This window comes from Thunnus albacares, chromosome 19, assembly GCF_914725855.1.
Source record: "Thunnus albacares chromosome 19, fThuAlb1.1, whole genome shotgun sequence".
Classification (NCBI taxonomy): domain Eukaryota; kingdom Metazoa; phylum Chordata; class Actinopteri; order Scombriformes; family Scombridae; genus Thunnus; species Thunnus albacares.
In genome coordinates this window covers 28,108,104-28,129,756 of record NC_058124.1, presented here as the reverse complement: position 1 = coordinate 28,129,756, position 21,653 = coordinate 28,108,104, and the positions used below count along the sequence as shown (strand labels likewise).

General features: G+C 38.5%; 3 protein-coding genes, 1 long non-coding RNA gene and 3 gene segments (V, D, J or C); 5 read left to right on the top strand and 2 right to left on the bottom strand.

Moving 5' to 3' along the window:
* Window positions 1-13,256, bottom strand: LOC122970138. 2 transcript variants are annotated; one of them, XR_006399137.1, is made up of 3 exons: window positions 13,035-13,049; window positions 3,711-3,813; window positions 1-100 (listed from the first exon to the last, which is right to left on the bottom strand). It is a non-coding gene; the product is annotated as an uncharacterized LOC122970138 (long non-coding RNA). The 2 variants fall into 2 exon arrangements; XR_006399138.1 differs by lacking the exon at window positions 1-100 and adding an exon at window positions 3,211-3,295 and having other exon boundaries at window positions 13,035-13,256.
* The window catches only part of LOC122970078, a 916,362-nt gene that overhangs the window by 628,751 nt on the left and 265,958 nt on the right, over window positions 1-21,653 (top strand).
* Window positions 1-21,653, top strand: part of LOC122970080 — an 891,879-nt gene that overhangs the window by 644,339 nt on the left and 225,887 nt on the right.
* LOC122970079 overlaps window positions 1-21,653 on the top strand; it is an 808,187-nt gene that overhangs the window by 630,872 nt on the left and 155,662 nt on the right.
* Window positions 1-21,653, bottom strand: part of LOC122970054 — a 151,022-nt gene that overhangs the window by 91,430 nt on the left and 37,939 nt on the right. The gene's annotated exons all lie outside the window — the stretch shown is intronic.
* LOC122970052 overlaps window positions 1-21,653 on the top strand; it is an 82,707-nt gene that overhangs the window by 56,307 nt on the left and 4,747 nt on the right. The gene's annotated exons all lie outside the window — the stretch shown is intronic.
* On the top strand, window positions 15,152-20,853 carry LOC122970083. The gene is made up of 3 exons (XM_044336195.1): window positions 15,152-15,263; window positions 19,505-19,780; window positions 20,513-20,853. The coding sequence occupies exons 1-3, from the start codon at window positions 15,203-15,205 to the stop codon at window positions 20,839-20,841; spliced, it is 666 nt and encodes a 221-aa protein (XP_044192130.1). The 5' UTR covers window positions 15,152-15,202; the 3' UTR covers window positions 20,842-20,853.

Genomic DNA, 21,653 nt, shown 5'->3' with positions numbered 1-21,653 from the left:
TTTCCATTAATCTTTTTGCTCCACGTCACTTTACCCTCCACAGAGTGAGAACAACGCAGAGAGACTTGTTGCTCCTCTTTGACTATTTGATGGATTATTTCTGCAAAAGAAACACAGTTTACAAGAACTAAACATCCATTTTCAGAATGTCAACATTTCTAATATTGCAAAGAAGTGAAAAGTTGTTTTCCATCAGAGTCAGAATCACATTTAACTGTTGAGTGCAAACTGCTAATCATGAAAAACATGAAGACCTTAAAGCATTACTGCACTTCACTTTTAACTTCTGACTTTACACCATTCACACCATCAGCTAATGTGTGTGTGGTGGGGGGGCAGCGGTCACAATGCACTGCAACCTAACATGTGGTTTTGTGTGCGTGCACATTTGTGCACCACCGTCTCTTGTCACTGTGTGAGTCTGTAGATATTTTAGATCATTTTTAGATCATATAAATATATGTAGGTTAGACTATGTTTGCACCTTCATATTACTGTTCATCTCTTTTTACTATCAATATTAATGTTTTTTTATAATATGTTTATTTATATGGTCGTAGTGTATGCTTTATATAATGTAATATATATATATATATATATATATATATATATATATAAATTGTATATATATGATATAATTTTTTTATTTTTGATTTCCTTTTCATCTTTATTACTATTTCTATCTTTAATCTTAGCAGCTATAAGCTAATTTAAGAGGGCCTAAACTGCATTTCACTGCACATTGTATTGTTTGTTTTGTGTACGTGACCAATAAACAACTTTGAACTTGATTTATTCAAATACATGAATATGACAATAAACCTGAACGTGTTTCAACAAATCACTAAAATCTCTATAAAATACTTTATACATCAGCTAAATTCACTGTATGGAGAAACTGACCTTTACCTTCAGACTACGATATGAACAATATGTTGTTGGGCCTCAAACCATGAGGTCACACAAAGAAGGCCTACATGTAATCTGTGAGGCCTGACCACGAGGTGCTTTGTTCCTTTGTTTCCCCCGGGACAAAGGAATAGCGCCAAAAATACTGCTTAGACAATGGGAGTCCATTGTAAACTCCATTTCCAAGGATGCTTTGCGATTTTCACACCTCAGCAGGGAGCAGTCAACATACAGTCTCATTGGCGGAGCGTCCTGATGACGCAGCCATGACATCACCGCCCCTTTAAAAACTGAACGGGCCCTGAAGCACACGCCTTTCCCATGTCACTGAGCTAGGGGTAACTCCTGTTCCTCTGTGAGTCAGCTGACTAAAGGGGGTACCCCACGCACGTGTTTTCCCCTCATCGAAGACTCCCCTCGCCGGACGAGACGAGACTTCGTGTTCACCCGAACACATTCCTGGATCCGAGAGAGACCGCTGCTGCAACCAGCGTCCTCAATTTCCTCGAGACGGAAGAAACGCTTCTTCACCGAGTCGACTCTGCTGTTCTCTCCGCCTCGCCGCCGAGAGCCAGCTGCCATGTTTTTCGCCGACCGTGCGAGAACCGTCTGCATCCGAGCCCAGGACAAAGCCGGACATAACGACGGATTACACACAAACCCAGCTCGCTTTCTGAAGCGACCCAAGTAAGAGGCATAAGTCTGGGCAGAGGCAGTGTTAATTGTGTGTTTCTATCAGCATCAGTTGCTGTTGTTTAGCATTTAGCTCTTAACTTTATTGCTATTGTTTTGTTGTGCTGTTGACGGACCGCCGAGTCCATTTTTCTCTGTTTACTCTTAGGAGTATTTTAAGTTTGCTGCCTGTTTAGTTGTGTTCACCACGCTAGACTGTTTTGTGTTCGTCCCGCTCGGGACTACCGCTGTGTTTGTGCCATCGTGAGTCAGAAAGTAAGTTGCTTTGTCGATCAGAAACCAGACAACGTGCGTTACAGACTGCCGTCCGTACACAAGCTGTCTGTGGACAAAGCCAGTGCTCTTCCTCTCATGATCACTTTCTCTCCTTCTTCCCTCTCTCTTCTGACTAACACATACACACGCGCGCACACACACATACACGCACCGACATCTTTTGCACATCTGATGGTCAGATAATGTCGGACAAAGCATCGCTTTGTCTTTCCTTATCCGCCATCAGACACGTGTGTTTTTCACAGAAGGGTGAGTGTGAGACGCCGTCCACCAGGCGGCGCCGTCTTGCTCCTGTCTAACCAAGACACCGCCACATTTCTGCCATCCTGTTCTTGCGCGACGTGACTTCCTCCTATAGTCACGTCCGCGTCGCAGACCGACGACGTCATCACGTCAGGCCCCGTCGCCATCTTGTCACACACACACACACACACGCACGCTCACACACACGCACACACACATGCCTTCCCCTGCATGTGTCCAACCCTGTACATAGCTGTTTGTGTTTTGTTTGGTAGGATTAGATTTTAGGATAGTTGTTTATTGACTGAAGCATTTGTTAACTTTGTTAATTTTGCTAAGTTTAATAAACACTGTTATATCTTTAAAGAGAAGTTCTTCTGTCATTATTGTGTGTAATATTGTGAAAAGTGGCTGATTGAAGGAGTCAGAGCTCGAATTCACCCTTCTTTGTTCACCCTTGAATGATTATCTCTCAGATATTAACATTCAAGGTGAACTCCCATTTATGAGACTACCTTGTTTGGTTATTGGTCCCGGTTTCCGGGTGGTGCCCTGTATTTGTTAATTCATATTAATAATTCTATTAATTGTCATAATTAGTTAATTATACTTGATAATTGATAATTATTGCAAATAATCAACTGTGTTCCTCATAGGTCCAACAGTTGGTGCCCGAATTATTGATTAAGGTTAACAATATCTTATTCTCATAATTTATAATTATCTATGATAATTATGAATTATTGCTAATAACCAAACGCACTACTGCCCGTCCCAACAATGTAAAATACTGGAAACAATGGACAACATACTTTATATGTAAAAAGTAAAAGTAAGTAAATGTATTTGTACAGCAAGTGCTTTACAAGCACGTAATGCAACATACAAAAAAGAAAGGATCATAGCAGATGAAGTGACCACCCAAGTCACGTGATTAAATAGTGCAAAACTGAAAAACACAATAAAACCATAAAATGCTGACCTGGTGCTTACAGGTTACCCTGCCTGTCTAAACGAGTTTGCCTTTAGCTGCTTTTTAAATGAATCCACAGAATCAGCAGACTGTGAGGGAGCAGGCAGAGCGTTACATAGATGCTACGACTTCAAAAACTCGATCACCTCGAGTCTTAAGGCGTTTGTGTGAGACAGACAGCAAGCCTGACTGTGCAAAGCTCTGTAAGTAAGAATGAGAATCTTAAACGGGATCCTAAATGTGACAGAGGCAACCTTTACTGGAACAACAACCAGAACCTCCGTCTCATCAGCACTGAGCTGTAACAACTTTTCTGCCGTCCAGTCTCTAATAGCGTTAAGACAGTCGAGGAGCCTGGGAGTGTAGATACAGGCCTCTAGTTCTCTGGCAAAGCAGGAACTAAGTTAGATTTCTTTAATATGGGCTGGATAGTAGCAGCTTAAAATAGGACAGGAAATAATTATCAATACTGCCTATAAGATGTATCATGCTGCACTCTTTTAACCTGAAAACACCAGTAAAAATAAAGAGTTGCACCACATTCATCACTCACTCTATGACATGAACAAACATGAACATTATTATTAAAGCTGATGAAAAAGAGTAAAGTTCTTACCTGCTGTCACATTACAGCCCAGAACTAAAGCTAACAGGCAGCTGCAGATGTTCATCCTCATCCTCCAACAGACTGAACCACAATGAACAGAGACAGTTTCTATCTGATAGAGGAACAGGAACTCAGTGTATACGTGTGTTCATCTGACTTTAAAGGCTGCACCCTCACTTCTTAAATATCTTTCTTTTTCTTTCTGTGGTTAATGAACACTGATGAGGAAACTCTAGTGTGAACAGTGTGATCATGTTTCAAACGGACAGTTCCAGGACATGAAAGTAACTCAAATGACTTTATTACATATTAGTTATTATTGTTTTTAAACTGACACTGGGAGACTTTAAAGTTTTACTTGCTGATATTTTGTGTGTGTGTGTGTGTGTGTGTGTGTGTGTGTGTGTGTGTGTGTGTGTGTGTGATGGTTGTTTTGTGTGAATGAACTGTCTTCTTGTGATCTTGTATGTATGTAATTTGTTCTCAGGTCTCTTGCTGAAGAGATTTTGGTCTCAATGTGATTTCCTGAACAGATAAAGATGAACTAACTAACAAATTAGATTCACAGATCTTTTAAAAAATATTTTAATTAATTTGTTTGCAGATTCATTCTTTTTAATTTTAGGAAAGTAATGATTTGATTTGTACACAAAGGCATTCACATATTACAAAAACACACTTTTACCTACATACAATATGTTCCAACACTGTCTCATAAATTACCTTCATGTACGACTAAATAACAGCAAATATAAAATTGATCTGATGAATCTATGTCCAATATGTACTCTCTTTTAGCTTTGGTTATTTCTCCTTGAACTCCTGAGAACAATATCTGGCTCTTTATCTCATCACCATTGAAAGACTAACGAGCAGGTCAAAGAAACTCAAACTAATCAACTTAAAATCATCGACAGACAGGTGATCTGTGGGAAATGCAGTTAGAAACAGTGACTGATGTTTAGCAAAAAAAACAAAAATAGATCACATTTTTAAAAAGAAATTCAACAACCAAAGAAAAGAAACTGAACGAGAGCTGCCAAAGAAAGAAGAAACCAAACCACCACATTTTGGGTGAACATAGTTCGAGACTATATTTAGGCTTTGAGGTCTAACCACACACAGACACTAAGGTCACACTCTCATGATGCTGAACAGTGGGAAAGACATTCAACTGTGTAGTGTTGGCTGGAAACAGGTTTGTCATTCTTCTAAAATAGCTGACAGATGCTAAAAGTGTCAGATCAAAGCAGTAAAACAGATGATGTTCACACTTACCGTATTTTCTCTAATAGTGGCCGGGGCCTTTATTTACCTCAACTGCAGAGGGTACCAGGCCTTTATTGGAAGCAGGCTTATATTAGAGAGAGCCTTCATTTCCCGACTTTTATTGTGAAACATTACACAAACATTTCAATAAAACTTGTGTGAAGTATGACCACTCAGATACGGGAGGGGAAATATGGCCAGTGTCAGTTAAAAACTAAACAAATCTGAGGTAACGTTACGCTGGATATAAACATTAATAGCCAGTTAACAGCACAATCAAATATCAAATATCAATCAGCTGTCTCTCTAATGTTAGCTCCAAGCTAACTTTCTTCTTCCCACCTCCAGTTAGCCGTGCTCTCCTCTTGTCAGCTAACAGCAGCTCACGCTTCTGTCTTTTCCAGTACCTGATTCTTATCAGCTCAGTGTCAAAATGTCTTGCAGCTTTCGCTCCTTAATTTTCCTCCACATATTGCAAAACTCTCTCTTTGAATTTGATGTCAAACTTCCGTCTGGTGGATGCCATGTTCGCTCTCTACAGTGTTGTACATGGATGTATAAAGAGAATTCTTTATACATCTATGGTGTTGTAGCATTGGTGTTATGGAAAATCTAGTCACTGACTCTTGCACAGGTCCTATATGGTACTTTAATTATAGCTACTGCCATCTTGTGGCACTTGTACATTACTACAAACCACAGTCACATTATAACAGGCACCAAGAGGAGGGGGGCAGACATTTCTTTTCATTTGATAACGTTAAAGTAAAGTTAGGCTTTGCTGTCTGTTTCCCAACTCATTTTTAAAAAAGACGAGAGAAAAAAAGGGAGAGGGGGCTAGAGAGTGAATGAAGAGATGGAGCTGGTAAGAAAGCAGTGAATCAGATCAATAACAAAAATATCTAATTGTTTCACAGCGGTTACTTTCTAGAGCACAAATAAACACACCCATACCCCCCCGCACACCACCATACAACCCTGCAGCGGTTTGGCCTGAATATGGCCATTTCAACAATCATTGCTTCGCACAGGCTGTCAGCGGCAGCAAAACACTTAACTCTGATCCAGGAAACAAGGTGGTACAATAGAGTTAAAAGGAAAATTACACATAGAACATGAAGCAGAAATGACTTCTACATAAGTTTATTAATAATTGGTGCACAAAAATAGAAACAGGGGAGGATGTGGAAGTCATAGTCATTGGTGTGTAGTGCAGAGTTGAGTGGAGAGTATGTGTGAAGTTTGACATCATGCAAAGGAAATGCAAACAATGATCAAAGCTGCAAGCAGCGTTGAACGGGCCCTTGTACCTCTGCACACGTCGGGCTGTGGTGCAATCGAAGGACTTCTGTCACGGGCATGTAAATGTCTACAGACCCGGGCTGTTTTCAGACAGTGCAAGGAGATAAACATCATTTCCTTTGTCCACTATTTTGCCTGCTGCTGGGGCTGCTTCGCTGCAATTTCGTAGGGGGCGCTATTCAGCCAGTTTACATCACTGATGGAATATTGTCATGTAGACGTGTTCAGGCCGGGAGAAGTTTGGTGCAGACTGGGGCATTTACAATAAAGTTATAGCAACTTCCTCTGTCATGGCGAAACATTAAATCTCAACAGTGTGAGAATTTTCTGAAAGGTGAGACATGTCTGTCTTGTTCACACCTGTGTAAGTTTTGGGCCCATTCACTTGAATTTCAATTAGTAAACTGAAAACTCTAGAAAAGTAAAGACTTTTGACTCACATGACCTGGTTAAAGTTTGATTGACATATGTACTGTCAGGTATGTAGAGACAATAAGTAACTGCAGCTGGACACAGAAAAATACTCATATATTTAAATGGAGAGTGTGAGCAAACCGCTAGGTGCTCGGACCCTAATAAAGGAAAAACTGCAGTACAGAGCTACAAATCTTAGTTTTGATGGTATTTTTCTACAGCACTTTATCACTAAACTGTCACCCTCACTCCATTTTTTCCCTTCCCCTCATCGGTCATCCCCACTACTGGATTATAAATATAAGAGTTATAATTATTGTAAAATAAATGATAATAACACCAAATTTCATACAAAGTTTGTATATAATCTACTGTATGTATATAGGCCTATCTGCTGTATCCTACAAAAATGAGCTGCATTCTACACCACACACCAGTGTCGGCTGGTGACTCAAAAAATTGGGGAGGACAGGAGGAAAACCAACATACCACATCAAACTATATCATTGTCCCCCACCTGATGAAATCGGAGGTGTGGGGGGCAATTTTATATGCCAATAAAACAATTTTCTTTTAAAAACAAAAACCTCTGAGTGGTGTAAAGGCTGCTTCTTTAAAGAGATTTAGCATATACATATTGTTTCTAAACAAAGAAGAGCTCATTTTAGCCATGGACTGGTCCAGATGTGTGATTTTACCAACAAAGTGAAATTCAAATTTATAGTATTGTTCTATTGTGACAACAGATTTGTTCTCATCAAAATGAGACAAGATATCATATGATTTACACGTGTTTCCTGTGTATTTTCTTAGCATACAGAAATATATAAAGTACCACAAAGCATATAATGTGATACAGGAACAGATCAGTGCTGAATACTAGAAAGACTGAACACTAAAAACATTCACAGATCTAAAAGTGTAGGTTCACATCAGAAAGTATTAATGCATGTATCAATTACATGACTTACACACTCTTATCTATGTGCACGACATACAAAATATAGTCTACAAAGATGACATGTTAACACTGGGGGTGCAACGGGTCACAAAACTCATGGTTCAGATCGTATCACGGATTCGAGTCAAACAAATAAAACTTTGTTTTCTCAATTATTGCAATATGAATCATGATACCTTCCTCTTTTAAACACGGTAGTGAATGAAACAACCTCTGTCCACATCATCAAAACTGGATGATAACTTATAAACATGAACACACGTCTTGTCCTGCAGCTTGTTGAACAAGCCATCAAACAAACATTCACCGCTAACGTCAGTTTGCAGCTAGATGCTAATTAGCTGCTCAGCTGCAGCACATCAAACAGCGTGTAAACATACCTACAGATGTCACTTCAGACCCATTAGAATCTGGTTTGATCATTACCCTTCAAAATCCCTGTTAGCAACACGCTGTCTGCCCATGACTTGTACTTACAGCAGTTTGTTTACTTTGTCTTAAATGAGACATTAAATCTTGCAATTAATCCGCACTTCATATACATGCCGTACCGTGGGGGGTGATCCGTACGAATCATGGATCAACTACAATCATTTACACCACTAGTTAACACTTGTTATTCTAGTTCCTTTAAGCTTATTACTCAATATAAGGCTCAGCTTAAAAACGAACTAAAGAAACTGTCAGAAGCAGCAGCCAGACCTCCTGCACACTAATCATACAACATCAATAGGTGACTGAACAACCACTCAGTTAAACATTTTTGCATTTCCGAAACTTTTTTTGCCTTTGACAGACACCTGTCAGCTCTGGCTAGCTAACATATTACAAATATTCCAGTGAGAAGCAGCAGCTAGTAGCAATCGTAAACTGAGTGTGTCCCAAACCATCAACCAGCACCACTGGTTAAAAACACAGACGCAACCCTCATACAAACAACGTTAGCATGAAAATAACAAAGTGTCGTTAGCTTGAAAACAATAAAGGACCGTTAGCATATAAATCCCTCTGTTTGACTGTTATTTGTTATGTTGACGTGAGAACAATAAAGTCTTGTTAGCTTGAAAATAAAAAAAGGAACGTTAGCATGAAAACAAAGTAATGTTAGCATATTATTCCTGCTGTTTGACTGTTTCACAGGACAGACACAGTCATTCTGGTTATATCCATAACATTAAACAATAAAGTAACGTTAGAGGAAGTGATAACTGCTGCTTTCATGTGGACTAAACTCATATGAGATTAGGCCTAAATTTATACTGACAATGTCTCTTGTACACAAACATGCAGCCCACTACTCATTTCATGTTCCTGCTGCTTTTGGTTTTGTTTCTACAAAACAACTGAGTGAGCTGTTACACTGGAACCACTTACATCAGCTGATGATGTAACTGTATGCATCATTTATTTAAACAGTGTGGACAATGTCAGTGTGTGAAAATAGGACATCATTAAAGCAGGAGTGTGAATCATGTTGAAATACATTGATGTAACTATTAAATACATACTGAGTCCTTATCCTGTATTTGTTAAATCATCATAGTAACCGTATTACAGCGCAATATGACAACAGAAAATACTTCTGAAATAATTACAAAACATAGGCTTGACTTGAATTTAATGTAATATTAGCCTATACTGTTACTTTGCTTTAAACAGAAGTATTTTGGTGTGAAAACCATCATTTTTGATCAACAAAGTTCTGTATTACACATAACTTCTAGTCTAGTATTTGGTTATGATATCTGTAAGAGCAGATAGAATATATATGTATTGACGCATTGATACAATGACTAGCAGCTCCTAATGTGGTATCTACGTGTAAATGTCTATGCCCACACAGTATTTTTAGTCATCTACAGAAAGTTCACCAAAAAAAGGAATCATAAGTTTGTGCTGACCATAAAAGGAAGATATTTTAAGGATGTGACATCTTGTTAGAGGAACACAGGTATATAAACAGTTCCTGTTCAGACAGAAGCTGTGGTCAATCCTGATGTGTACAAGGATGTGGGTGAACATTTACTGCTGCCTGTTAGCCTTAGCTCTGGGCTGTACCATCAGTGCAGGTTATTTTTTGATTTATTTTTTAACAGATTTCTTATTGTTTACAGTTTCTTCATCTGCTCATCAGGGATCCATATACAGTGGTACATTTCATGCAGTACACATGTATGCATGTACACAGAAAGTGTTGTAAATCTTACTGTATATCACCGTTACAAATACAATTATAAAATTCCTGTTTGAGGACTAAAGTCCATCTGATCTGCAGTAAACTGTGAGGTTCCTTACTTTCTGGGCTTGAAGGTTGTGTCAGAAAAGTTTATTTACACACTGATTAACAAGGTGGTACCACTGTCTAGTAAGTCGTTTATAAGCAGTAACTAATTAATTACAACTCTGCAGCTTCATTATTCTTCTAATGTCGTATTTATCGCCTGTATTTATTTATTTATTTGTATATAGTCTACATACATGTTTACATTATTTTAGGTTCTCTTTTAGATTCACTCTATTAAAGTCTTTAAAAACATGAAAATTGAGTGAATGAACTGTGTGATATAATTAAACCTACATTTCTTTGTCTAATAGGAACAAGGTTTGGGTTGCCAGCATTTATGTGAAAAATTCCCTTCGCTGATGTTTATCATTTATTTATTTGGTAATAATGCAGTTATAAATGTTATTAATAAATACTGTACTAAGCCATCATGTCTGTGGTTATAAATGTCATTAAGTCATTATTTAAGTGTTTTTATATTAATATATCAAGTCTACATGTGTAAATGTTAGTATTGTTAATAGGTGGGTTTTGGTTCAGAAGGCCCAACGTGATGAATACAAAAAGAGCTAAAAAGAAAAAGTCAGCGTGAGTGAGGATGAACACCAGCCAAAGGGATGTTTTTGGCAAAGTTGCTCTCATTACTGTCTTATAACTGATCTATAAAGCATTAGTAGATTATTTATTAACCATCAATAAAGCCATTAGTTAAAAGTTGATCCATCTCCTCTTTAGAAAGAGACACAAAGTCAGTTTCAATGTTTGCTCACTGCTCAATTTTGACATTTAAATATTATTCTGACTGTTATTAAACCATCTAGTAGACAGGACTTTCTCATAATATTACTAATAATACTGTGTTTGATATTTTCACTGCAATCTGTGTTTCTTTTACACAAATAATCCATGAAGTAATCGAGGAGAAGGATTCAATCACTCTGTGGAGGGTAAAGTGACGTGGAGCAGAGAGAGAAAAAAAATCAAATTAGATGTACTGACAGTCGATGGCGACAGAGACATAAAACATGTTCATGATCCTTATAAGAAATACAGTTCTTTAGCAGACAAGTCGCTGCACATTCACAGAGCTGCTCTCTCAAATGCTGGAAAATACTTCTGTTACAACGAACCAGCTGCGGAACTGACAGTGATCCCATCAGGTAACATTAAACTTTATTAGAAGTTTTTTTTCTGAATCAAAAACAATATTTAAAAAATATAATTTCCACTTAACAATTGTAAGGTTTGATTTGTAAATGTTGCATATGTTGCTTAAAGTTTATTGTGAAAGATTTTATGTTGTATCAAAATATTGTGCAGCATAAAAAGGATGCATATATGACTCATAACTTTAGAATTAATCATATTTACTGCTGTTACTGTAATCGAGCAGTTATTTGTTGTGTTTGTAAAATTCTCTCAGCTCACTGTGAGCTGTAACAAATTCACAGAGTATCTTTAAGTAAAGCGTCAGTAAGTAAGTGTCATCCACTGCAGGTGTTAGTGTCTCAAATAAGATCTTGTTTCAGAGTTCAACTCATAAACACTTTACATTCAAGCTCAGTAATAACCAGGTAATAAGGAGGTGAAATCGTCTCAGTAATACTCTGGTAATAAACTGGTTAAATCTTGCTAATATCAAAACAGGAGGGTAATAATGTATAAAAAACATCTCAAGGTAAAAATGGTTTAACAAAAGCTCATCAGGTTTTATCAGAGTTAATATTTACTTAGTAATAAGGTAATTATAAAATCTATCAGTAGAGGTAATACTAGGTGGCATAATACTATCAGCAAAAAGGAAATAGAGGGGTGATAATTAGTTCCATGGTCTCACAATACTCATATAATAATATCAGTGTAATATCATCACATTCACAATAAACATAATGTAAAATCTATTATTTCAGACCTGGAAACACACACAATAGTTTTGCTGTAAGAACCGCAGTAATGAGTAAAAGCAAATGACACAATCTGGCCACTAGGAGACATTTTGGAGAGGTTCGGGGACACCAGTGACAACACAAACTAAAAACTCCCTCGATCCCATCAGGTCTAGAGGTCTGGCATTTTATACAGGTGTGGTTGACAAGATGTAGAAGATGTGTGGTGATTTGCATAGTTCTGGCATAAAGCATGTCCTAGTTATTGTTATTCCAATATGACTCATTATAGATGAGGAGCAAAAACACTTTTTTGAGCCATATTTGAACTGTTGTAGTTTCGGTTGTGTTTTAGCTACATGCTAATCAAGCACATTTCCAGGAACTAGAAGATGTTACCTTTCAAATGAAGCCTAATACATGCATTGTGGCCTCACAGTTCTCGTGTTATAAGTGTTTCCATTCGGGTATGCCACATGGGTGAAAATTCCAAAAAAAGGGTGGATGTTAAGAGGCTCCGTAGCAGAACCACAAAATGAAGTAGAAACTGGTAATTCAGCATTTTACATCACTGATTAGTGATTATTATGCAGAAATTACCACCAATGTTTCCAGGTAATCACTTTAATGTTTAGTCTCTAAAGGAGTATAACTATAGAATTTGGAGGAAATGTGTTTGTTCATTTTCCAGCCGTGATTCATGGTAATTATACTGAGGTCCCTATTTTCCTGCCGGCACAAGCCCAGCGGCAGGTAAATGCAGTCTTTATGCAGTTTTCATCCGACATTTATTTTATTCTATCTATTTTTTGTGTCTGTGCCTGTTTGGTCATTTCTGGACACCAAAGGAGCTGCTTCAGCCGACGTGGGAGGAGAGCAGCAGCTGAGACTGTGTTTATTAGCTGACGCAGTTCAGTTTTGATGCTTATTTTGGCATAAAATTACATTTGCGATAAAACCTGCTCAGACCAGCTCTTATCACAGACGCAGATGCAGACACAGACGCAGATGCAGACGCAGATGCAGGGCACACAGTCTCCAAAATCACAAAACACCTTTCATTTATGTTAAGTTTTGCAGTTTTCAGTTTGCAACATGTTTTTTTATCTACCACAGATTGACATGAGAATCAAAACACAATGTTTACTTCATTATCTTTGGCATATTACTCTGTTATATTATATGCCCTTTGTCATCAAAGTACATAAGTGTATTACCTGTATTACCCTGTAGTTCACAAGATATTACCCTCTTATTCCCTTGTTATTCCTGAGCTGGGTTTTCCCTCAACTCTTCACTCAGCCACTGACTTTATCCTGAATGCATGACAGCAGATAATAATGAATTATAAGACATGAATCTTGTTTTTCACTCTGCACATCTTTGTACTTGACGACTGATGAGGTTGTGATTATGTTCACTTATCTTCCAGATGCTCCTTTCTTGTGACCGGTGTTTCTTCATATAATAATTGCAATCCTCTTCTCATCATCATCATTGTCAGCACTGCCTTCAACACCTGGAGGACAACTGTCTGAAGTTTAAAATGACATGTCTATAAATGCTGTATATAACGTGAAAATACATTAGAACTATTGTTTTTTTGTTATTTATAATAGATCAACATTTTGGGAAACACATCCAATTATTCCCTTTCTTTCCGAGTGATTTGAGAAGCCTTCATCTGCCAGTTTGTTATATAAAACAAGATGTATGAATAATATAAAATAATTTAGTAAGTCTGAGTCATGATCACTGAGCCATTAAAGCCATTTAAATATGTTTGTGTAGCAGTAGTGTAGCTGATGGTATTTCCTCTATGGGTGATGCTACAGCTACGTGACAGATTGCACAATTCATCCTTGTACAAACTGAGCTCTAATATTCCTGGACAGAAGTGAACTTTTCTCCAAACAATCATCAGTCACCATCAGCTGCTCAGCATCATTTTCTTTCACTTTGTGCATTTTGATGCAGATCTGGAAATTTCTGAATACAGTAGAATAAATTCAGAGGATTGTGCAGACTTGTTGTTGTTTGTTTTTCCTTTGCATGATGTCACACTTCACACATACTCTCCACCTAACTCTGCACTACACACCAATGACTAGAGTTCCACATCCTTCCCTGTTTCTATTATTGTGCACCAATTATTAATAAACTTATGTAGAAGTCATTTCTGCTTCATGTTCTATGTGTGATTTCCTTTTAACTCTATTGAACCACCTTGTTTCCTGGACCAGAGTTAAGTGTTTTGCTGCAAAGCAATGATTGTTGAAAATAAGGATATTGGATAATTTGATTGAGCTCTCTGTCTCCCACACAGTGGATGAGACAGTCCCAAACGAGGCAACATCTGCTTGCTGATATTTCACCAAGCAAATATATTTTTTGTCTGGTCTTGATATGAGGTCGGGTTTGTTATTGTCCAGTTCTGGAAATTCAAAAACAAAAGTAATTTGTCTTGAGTCCATCTTTCAGTTCAAGCAGTGGTCAACAGCATCTACAAAGGTTAGTTCAACTGGGGTCAAAGTTCAACACATTTGATCTTTTGGTGCACCTGCGCAGAGCCGTCGCAAAAAACCACAAACACAATGATGAAGATGAACACAAAAGCAGTTTTTCTGTGATATTGTGAAAACACCATCAGTGTGTCTGTATTTAGCATTAGTGACCCGACCGCCTGCATCAGTGTCGCTGCTTCTCTGTGATGACACCAGATCAGATTAAAGTTCTGGGGAATAGAGAAAATGTCCCCTTACTGAGACGTTTGTCATGCAGGAAGCACGTCATGTTTCCTCTAAATCAACATATATGGTTGCTGCTGAACAGCTTCTGTGCTTGAGTGGTCTCTGTGTGGTTAGATATCTGGCTGGAAAGTTCTGCTGCATCTGTCTCGGACTGTGTTCACCCAGAATTTTTTTTAAAAGATCTGTGAATCTAATTTGTTAGTTAGTTTATCTTTATCTATTCAGGAAATCACATTGAGGCCAAAATCTTTTTGGCAAGAGACCTGAGAACAAATTACATACATACAAGATCACAAGAAGACAGTTCATTCACACAAAACAACCATCACACACACACACACACACACACACACACATACATATTAAAACAAAAAACTAAAAAATATCAGCGAGTAAAACTTTAAAGTCTCTCAGTCTCAGTTTAAAAACAATAATAACTAATATGTAATAAAGTCATTTGAGTTACTTTCATGTCCTGGAACTGTCCGTGTGAAACATGATCACACTGTTCACACTAGAGTTTCCTCTAGTTTCCTCTTGAGAGGTTGAAGTGTGACTTATACATATACACTGAGTTTCTGTTCTTCTCTCAGATAGAAACTGTCTCTGTTCATTGTGGTTCAGTCTGTTGGAGGATGAGGATGAACATCTGCAGCTGCCTGTTAGCTTTAGTTCTGGGCTGTAATGTGACAGCAGGTAAGAACTTTACTCTTTTTCATCAGCTTTAATAATAATGTTCATGTTTGTTCATGTCATAGAGTGAGTGATGAATGTGGTGCAACTCTTTATTTTTACTGGTGTCTTCAGGCTAAAAGAGTGCAGCATGATACATCTTATAGGTACATATAAAGTATGTTGTCCATTGTTTCCAGTATTTTATGTATTGTTCATATCATAGTCTGAAGGTAAAGGTCAGTTTCTCCATACAGTGAATTTAGTTGATGTATTAATACTGAAGTATTTTATAGAGATTTTAGTGCTTTGTTGAAGCACATTCAAGATCATTGTATTTGAATAAATTGAGCTTAAAGTTGTCTATTGGTCACTGTCACGAACCGGGCCGCACGGTCATGACAAAGAAGGGAGAGGCACACAACAAAGCCAATTAATAACCAATTTATTTTAAAAAAGGAAGTAACCTAAAAGAAAAAAACCTAACCTAACAATTGTGCATGAGTGGAACAGTGTATGAATGTAGTGTCGTAAGGTGCAGAAAAGCAAATCAAAATGTCAACCCAAAAGCTGTCTCAGGGAGGAGAGCACCCCAGCAACTGCACTACAAAAGGGTTTTTGAAGAGGCACTGGCACCCACAGCCCCAGGTGTTGCCAGTGTTCCTGATGATGCTGCCACACCCACCTCCAATACCTGCAGAAACAACAAAGCAGTCACACAAATTGAAGCCACAGGCAGACTGGGCAGAGAGGGTCGTAACACCCCCCCCTCCATAAGACGGGGGTCCCACAGGATCTCCGTCAACAAAAGATTACAAACAAAAAAACCTCACAAAATGAATATTACCATTTACCACCCCAACCACTTGTCGGTTCATACCATCCTCATCAGCAACCTCTCAACCTATAGGGAGCAAGAAGAAAAAAAGAGGAGGAGGAGAAGGAGGAGAGAGACGAACAGGAGATGAACAAATAAATCTACTCCAAAACTGGAGCCTGGGACAGTGCGTCCGCAACCACATTGTCCCGGCCTTTAATGTGTCGAATGTCTATATCATGAGACTGCAGGAACAGTGACCATCTAATCAGTCTCTGGTTAGGGCATCACAGAGTGTGCAAAAAGGTTAGTGGATTGTGGTCTGTGTAGACCACCACTGGTGCCAACCCCAGAATCCACATAAACTGCAAAATACTGCAGGGCCCAGATCAAAGCAAGGGCATCCTTCTCAATGACTGAGTAGTTCAACTGATATTGGTTAACCTTCTTAGAAAAGAAGCTAACTGGCCTGTCCATTCCCTGCTCATCTGCCTGCATCAACACAGCTCCTGCTCCTACATGGCTCACATCCACCTGCAAGACAAAAGGATGATCAAAACAGGGTGCAGCCAACACTGGTGCTGAACACAAAAGAGACTTAACATTCAAAAAAGCTTCCTAGCACTCAGGTAACCACACAAATTGAGCTCTGGCCTTCAGCAAGTCCGTAAGTGGTGCCACAACACTCAAAAAATTCTTACAGAGACAGTGGTAATACCCCACCATCCCAAGGAATCTCATGAGCTCCTTCGTGGCAGGCTGCGGAAACTGCTCAACTGCCAACACCTTGGCCCACACACCCCTGTCCGACCACCCGACCCAGGTATGTCACAGTTGCAGAAGCAAATTCATGCAAGATTCACTGAGATTCGCCTCTGCCAAGTGGTCAAATAGCGCTCTAACCCGCTGCATGTGAGAAGACCAAGAATCACTGTAGACCACTAAATCATTCAAATAAACAGCACGACTGGCCAGCCCAGCCACCAGACGGTTCATCAGATGTTGAAAGGTGGCCAGTGCATTCCTTAATCCAAACAGCATCACCTTATCTGAATACAGCCCAGATGGAGTAATAAAAGCTGCTACTTCCTGCGCTCTTTTGGACAAAGGCACCTGCCAGTAACCCTTCAGCAGATCAAATTTGCTGACATACTTGGCAGCCCCAACCTGGTCTATACAATCCTCCATCCGAGGCAACGGAAAAGAATCTGGCTTTGTGACCTTGTTGACCTTTCTGAAATCTGAACAAAACCTCGGTGTCTTGTCACTTTTAGGCACCAACAAACATGGAGAAGCCCAGCTTGAAGAAGAAGGCACTGCAGTGTCATTGTCAGCCATATACTTGACCTCAGCATCTAGATATTTACGCTTCTCAGGAGAAACTCTATAAAAGTGCTGACAGATAGGCTGCACATCACCCACATCAATATCATGCTCGGCCCAATCAGTGCGGGAGAGCACATCACCAAACAAACCTGGATAGTTCAAAATAGTCTTTTCAAATTCCATAGCCTGTGCTTCTGTCAAATGGCCAAACAACCCTTTCAAATTCTTAAGGGCCTCTGAATTGTTCAACTGACCCGACAACAACCCCTCATCAGGCTCAGGAACAGCATCATCCATACATTCACCTGAAACCACTCCCACTGCACCAGTCACCAGGGCAGGACTCACTGGCATTGCCCCCTTCTGGTCAGCACTGGACACACTAAAGGAGGGAGCATAATAGGGTTTAAGCAGATTGACATGGAACAGTTTTACAGGCTTCCTACAACCAGGGGTTGAAATCAAATAATTTTGGTCTGAAATACGTTTAACCACTGTATAAGGACCTGGAAACTTGGCCTGAAAGGGCGAACTCACCAACGGACAGAGAGCCAAAACTTGATCACCAGTACTAAACTCACACACCTCAGCACTGCGATCATATCTCCGTTTCATTTTTGCTTGTGACACAGCCAATGTTTGTTTTGCCAACTCTCTTGCAGCATATAGCTGATGCCTAAACCCATTCACATAGTCAATTAGGTTGGTGGGTGGATCTGAGTCCTTCCACCCATCTTTCAACACAGCCAGCTAACAGCAACCATGGCAGCCCCTCTTCCCAGTCTCTATTAAGCTCTGTGCAATATGCACGCAAAAGAGACTTGAGCGTCTGATGAAAACGATCCAAAGCACCTTGACTCTGTGCGTGACAAGCTGACGACTGGTTATGCCTGATCCCTAGGAGTTTCAACACTTAGGCCAACAGGTGGGAAGAAAAATTAGATCCCTGGTCACTCTGGGAATACCAAACACAGATATGAACTGTGTTAGAGCGTTAACCACAGACCTTGCAGTTATTGTGTGTAAAGGATAAGCTGCTCACCATGGGGCATTCACTTCCTTACCAAAATACCATCTTGAAGAAAGTAACCACTGGCCACATTTTTCAACTCACCTGCTGATAGGACAGACCTATCAAACTTCAGGAAAGTGCATTGCACTTCCATCAAGTTGTTCTGAACTACTCCTCCAGTGATGGATCAGCCCTCTGTTCAGTCCGCAGCTCACTGTTAGACACAGACAAAGAAACATGTCTGTTTCTAAGAGAAAAAAATCTAACCTAACAATGGCATGTGTAGTCAGTGAAATCAGTAGTGTAGGTGAATGCATGAGTGGAACAGTGTATGAATGTAGTGTCGTAAGGTGCAGAAAAGCAACACAAATTGAAGCCACAGGCAGACTGGGCAGCGATGGGTTATAACAGTCACGTACACAAAGCAAACAATACAATGTGCAGTGAAATGCAGTTTAGGTCCTCCTAGATTAGCTTATAGCTGCTAAGATTAAAGATAGAAATAGTAATAAAGGTGAAAAGGAAATCAGAAATAAAAATATATATTATAAAATTATATATATATATATATATATATATAGAGAGAGAGAGAGAGAGAGAGAGTATATATACATATTATATTATATATATTGTATATATACATATTATATTATATATAACATACACTACAACCATATAAATAAAGATATTAAAAAACAAATATTATTACTGATAGTAAAAAGAGATAATTACTATTAACATGAAGGTGCAAACAAGTGTTTAAAATCTACATATATGATCTAAAATATCCACAAACTCACACAGTGACAAAAGACTGTGGTGCACAAACGTGCACACACACAAAAACACATGTAAGGATGCAGCATTGTGACTGTATATAACAATATACACATTAGCTGATGGTGTGAATGATGTAAAGTCAGAAGTTAAAAGTGAAGTGCAGTAATGCTTTAAGGTCTTCATGTTTTTTCATGATTAGCAGTTTGCACTCGACAGTTAAATGTGATTCTGACTCTGATGGAAAACAACTTTTCAGCTCTTTGCAATATTAGAAATGTTGACATTCTGAAAATGGATGTTTAGTTCTTGTAAACTGTGTTTCTTTTGCAGAAATAATCCATCAAATAGTCGAAGAGGAACAACAAGTCTTTCTGCGTTGTTCTCACTCTGTGGAGGGTAAACTGACATGGAGCAGAGAGATTAATGGAAACACAGTTGACATATTTATAACTGATGGTGACACAGACCAAAGATTCAATGACCCCCACAAACGATACGGTTCAGCTGTAGATAAGTCACTGTTCATCCTCAGAGTTGCTGTCTCAGACTCTGGAAAATACTTGTGTAATAATGAAGCAGCTGTGGAACTGACGGTGATCCCATCAGGTAACATCAAACTCTGTCAAAGTTGTTCTGCTTCCTGTTTCTAACATTAACTTCTTGTTACTGTAGTTACTTAAATATTTCTGTGTATTTTTATACGTTCGTCATTTTATTTGATTTTTTTATGGTCAGTGAAGAAAAATATCTTTTTAAAGTTCTCTAATACGTCATTTCTATTGTTCTTTTCCTTTTAAAGGAACAGGTCGTCTTGTTCATGTAGAGTCACACAGGAAACAAACACCTGAATTAAGTCCTTTTCTCTAAAACCTCATTTAGGAACTTATAACCAACAGTCAGGAGCCCAAATGAACATTAAAGCTGTTTTTCTTGTTGTAATCATTCCTCCTGTTCATACTGACCATTAGATGCAGTGTAAAAATAAACTCATCAGTGCAGAAACTGTTTCTAAATGACCTCAAACCTTTATTTATCTGTCATATTTCTCTACTGATGTTTCTGTTAATTAGTGGCCGACACAAACAGTCTGATAAGCTGATATCAGCCAATATATTAGTGCAGCTTTAAGTTAGGTATCAATACAGTCAGAGAACTTTTAGTGACTGTAACAATTCTCCACTTTGTGTAGAAACAGAAGTTAGTTTATCAAAGAAAATCTTGTTTTGGAACAAAACTCTTCCATGTGTCACTGACTTTATCATGAATACATGTGTTTATGATGGCATGTTATAAAACATGAATCTTGGTTTTTACTAACTTAATGTTTGTTGCTCACAGGAACAACAACAGTCAGTATTGCAGAGAAGTCCAACGTCACTCTGACATGTCCTGATGTTGGAGGGTCACATGTTCCAACATGGACCAGAGAGATTGATGGAAAACAACAACAAATCAGGCGTCATGTTTCAGCTGTTCACAAGTATCTGAATATACCAGACGTGCAGCCTGGTGACTCTGGACTGTACTACTGTGATAGAAAACCAGCTGCAAATCTAAATGTGATCAAAGGTGATCAGTCTGAGAGAGGTGAGACACAAGAACTCAAAGACACACACAAAAATATGAAGGCAGGTAAAGCACAGAGAAGAAGTTATTTAAAGGAATAATCTGACATTTTGGTAAATTTATTAACATGTTCAACTTTCTTACTGAGAGTTAGAAGAGAAGATCAACCAGTGGTGGAATGTAACTAAGTACAGTTACTTAAATACAGTTTTTAGGAACCATTTGATGTTACTTTCTACTTCCTGTCCGCTAGATCTCAGAGGAGAATATTGTACTTTTTACTCCACTACATTTATTTGAATGTGATAGTTACAAGTGTCTTTCCAGATCTATATTTTACAAATAAAACAGATGATGTATTTATATTTGTAATTAATTTAGATCACTTTGTAGAGATCTGTTTCTACTTTGACACATAAGAGTATTTTCTGTTGATCACTTTAAATGCAGTAATTAAACAAACAGATACAGATATAAGAGCCTGGGAAAGTTTTAACACTGTGTTCAAGTGAAACTATAGTTTCAATGTAGGAAGTCGAGCACACAACATGCTCAACATTCAAGTGGTTTCCGTTGTGTCACACCTACATTGAAAAATGATTCGCAGTTCATTTTATTTTATCTTTTGGCTCCTAAAACTGTTATTGTTGGAAGTTATGTTACAGCTCATGATGCTATAGTCACTTCCTGTTTACATAGTTGGCTGTTTCTCATAGAGTTGCAAAATTAGAGGAGATATTTTTGGCGTTCCTGGTTCCGGAGGTAAGAATTCTGTTCATTTTTCTCACAGACAATGTTACACTGAGCACTTCTACTGCTTGGATGGTTAAATCACCAGAAAAAAGATGAACAATTAAAGATAAAAAGTCGACTGTGTACATAAACATTTCAAGGTAGAAGTTAACTACGACTC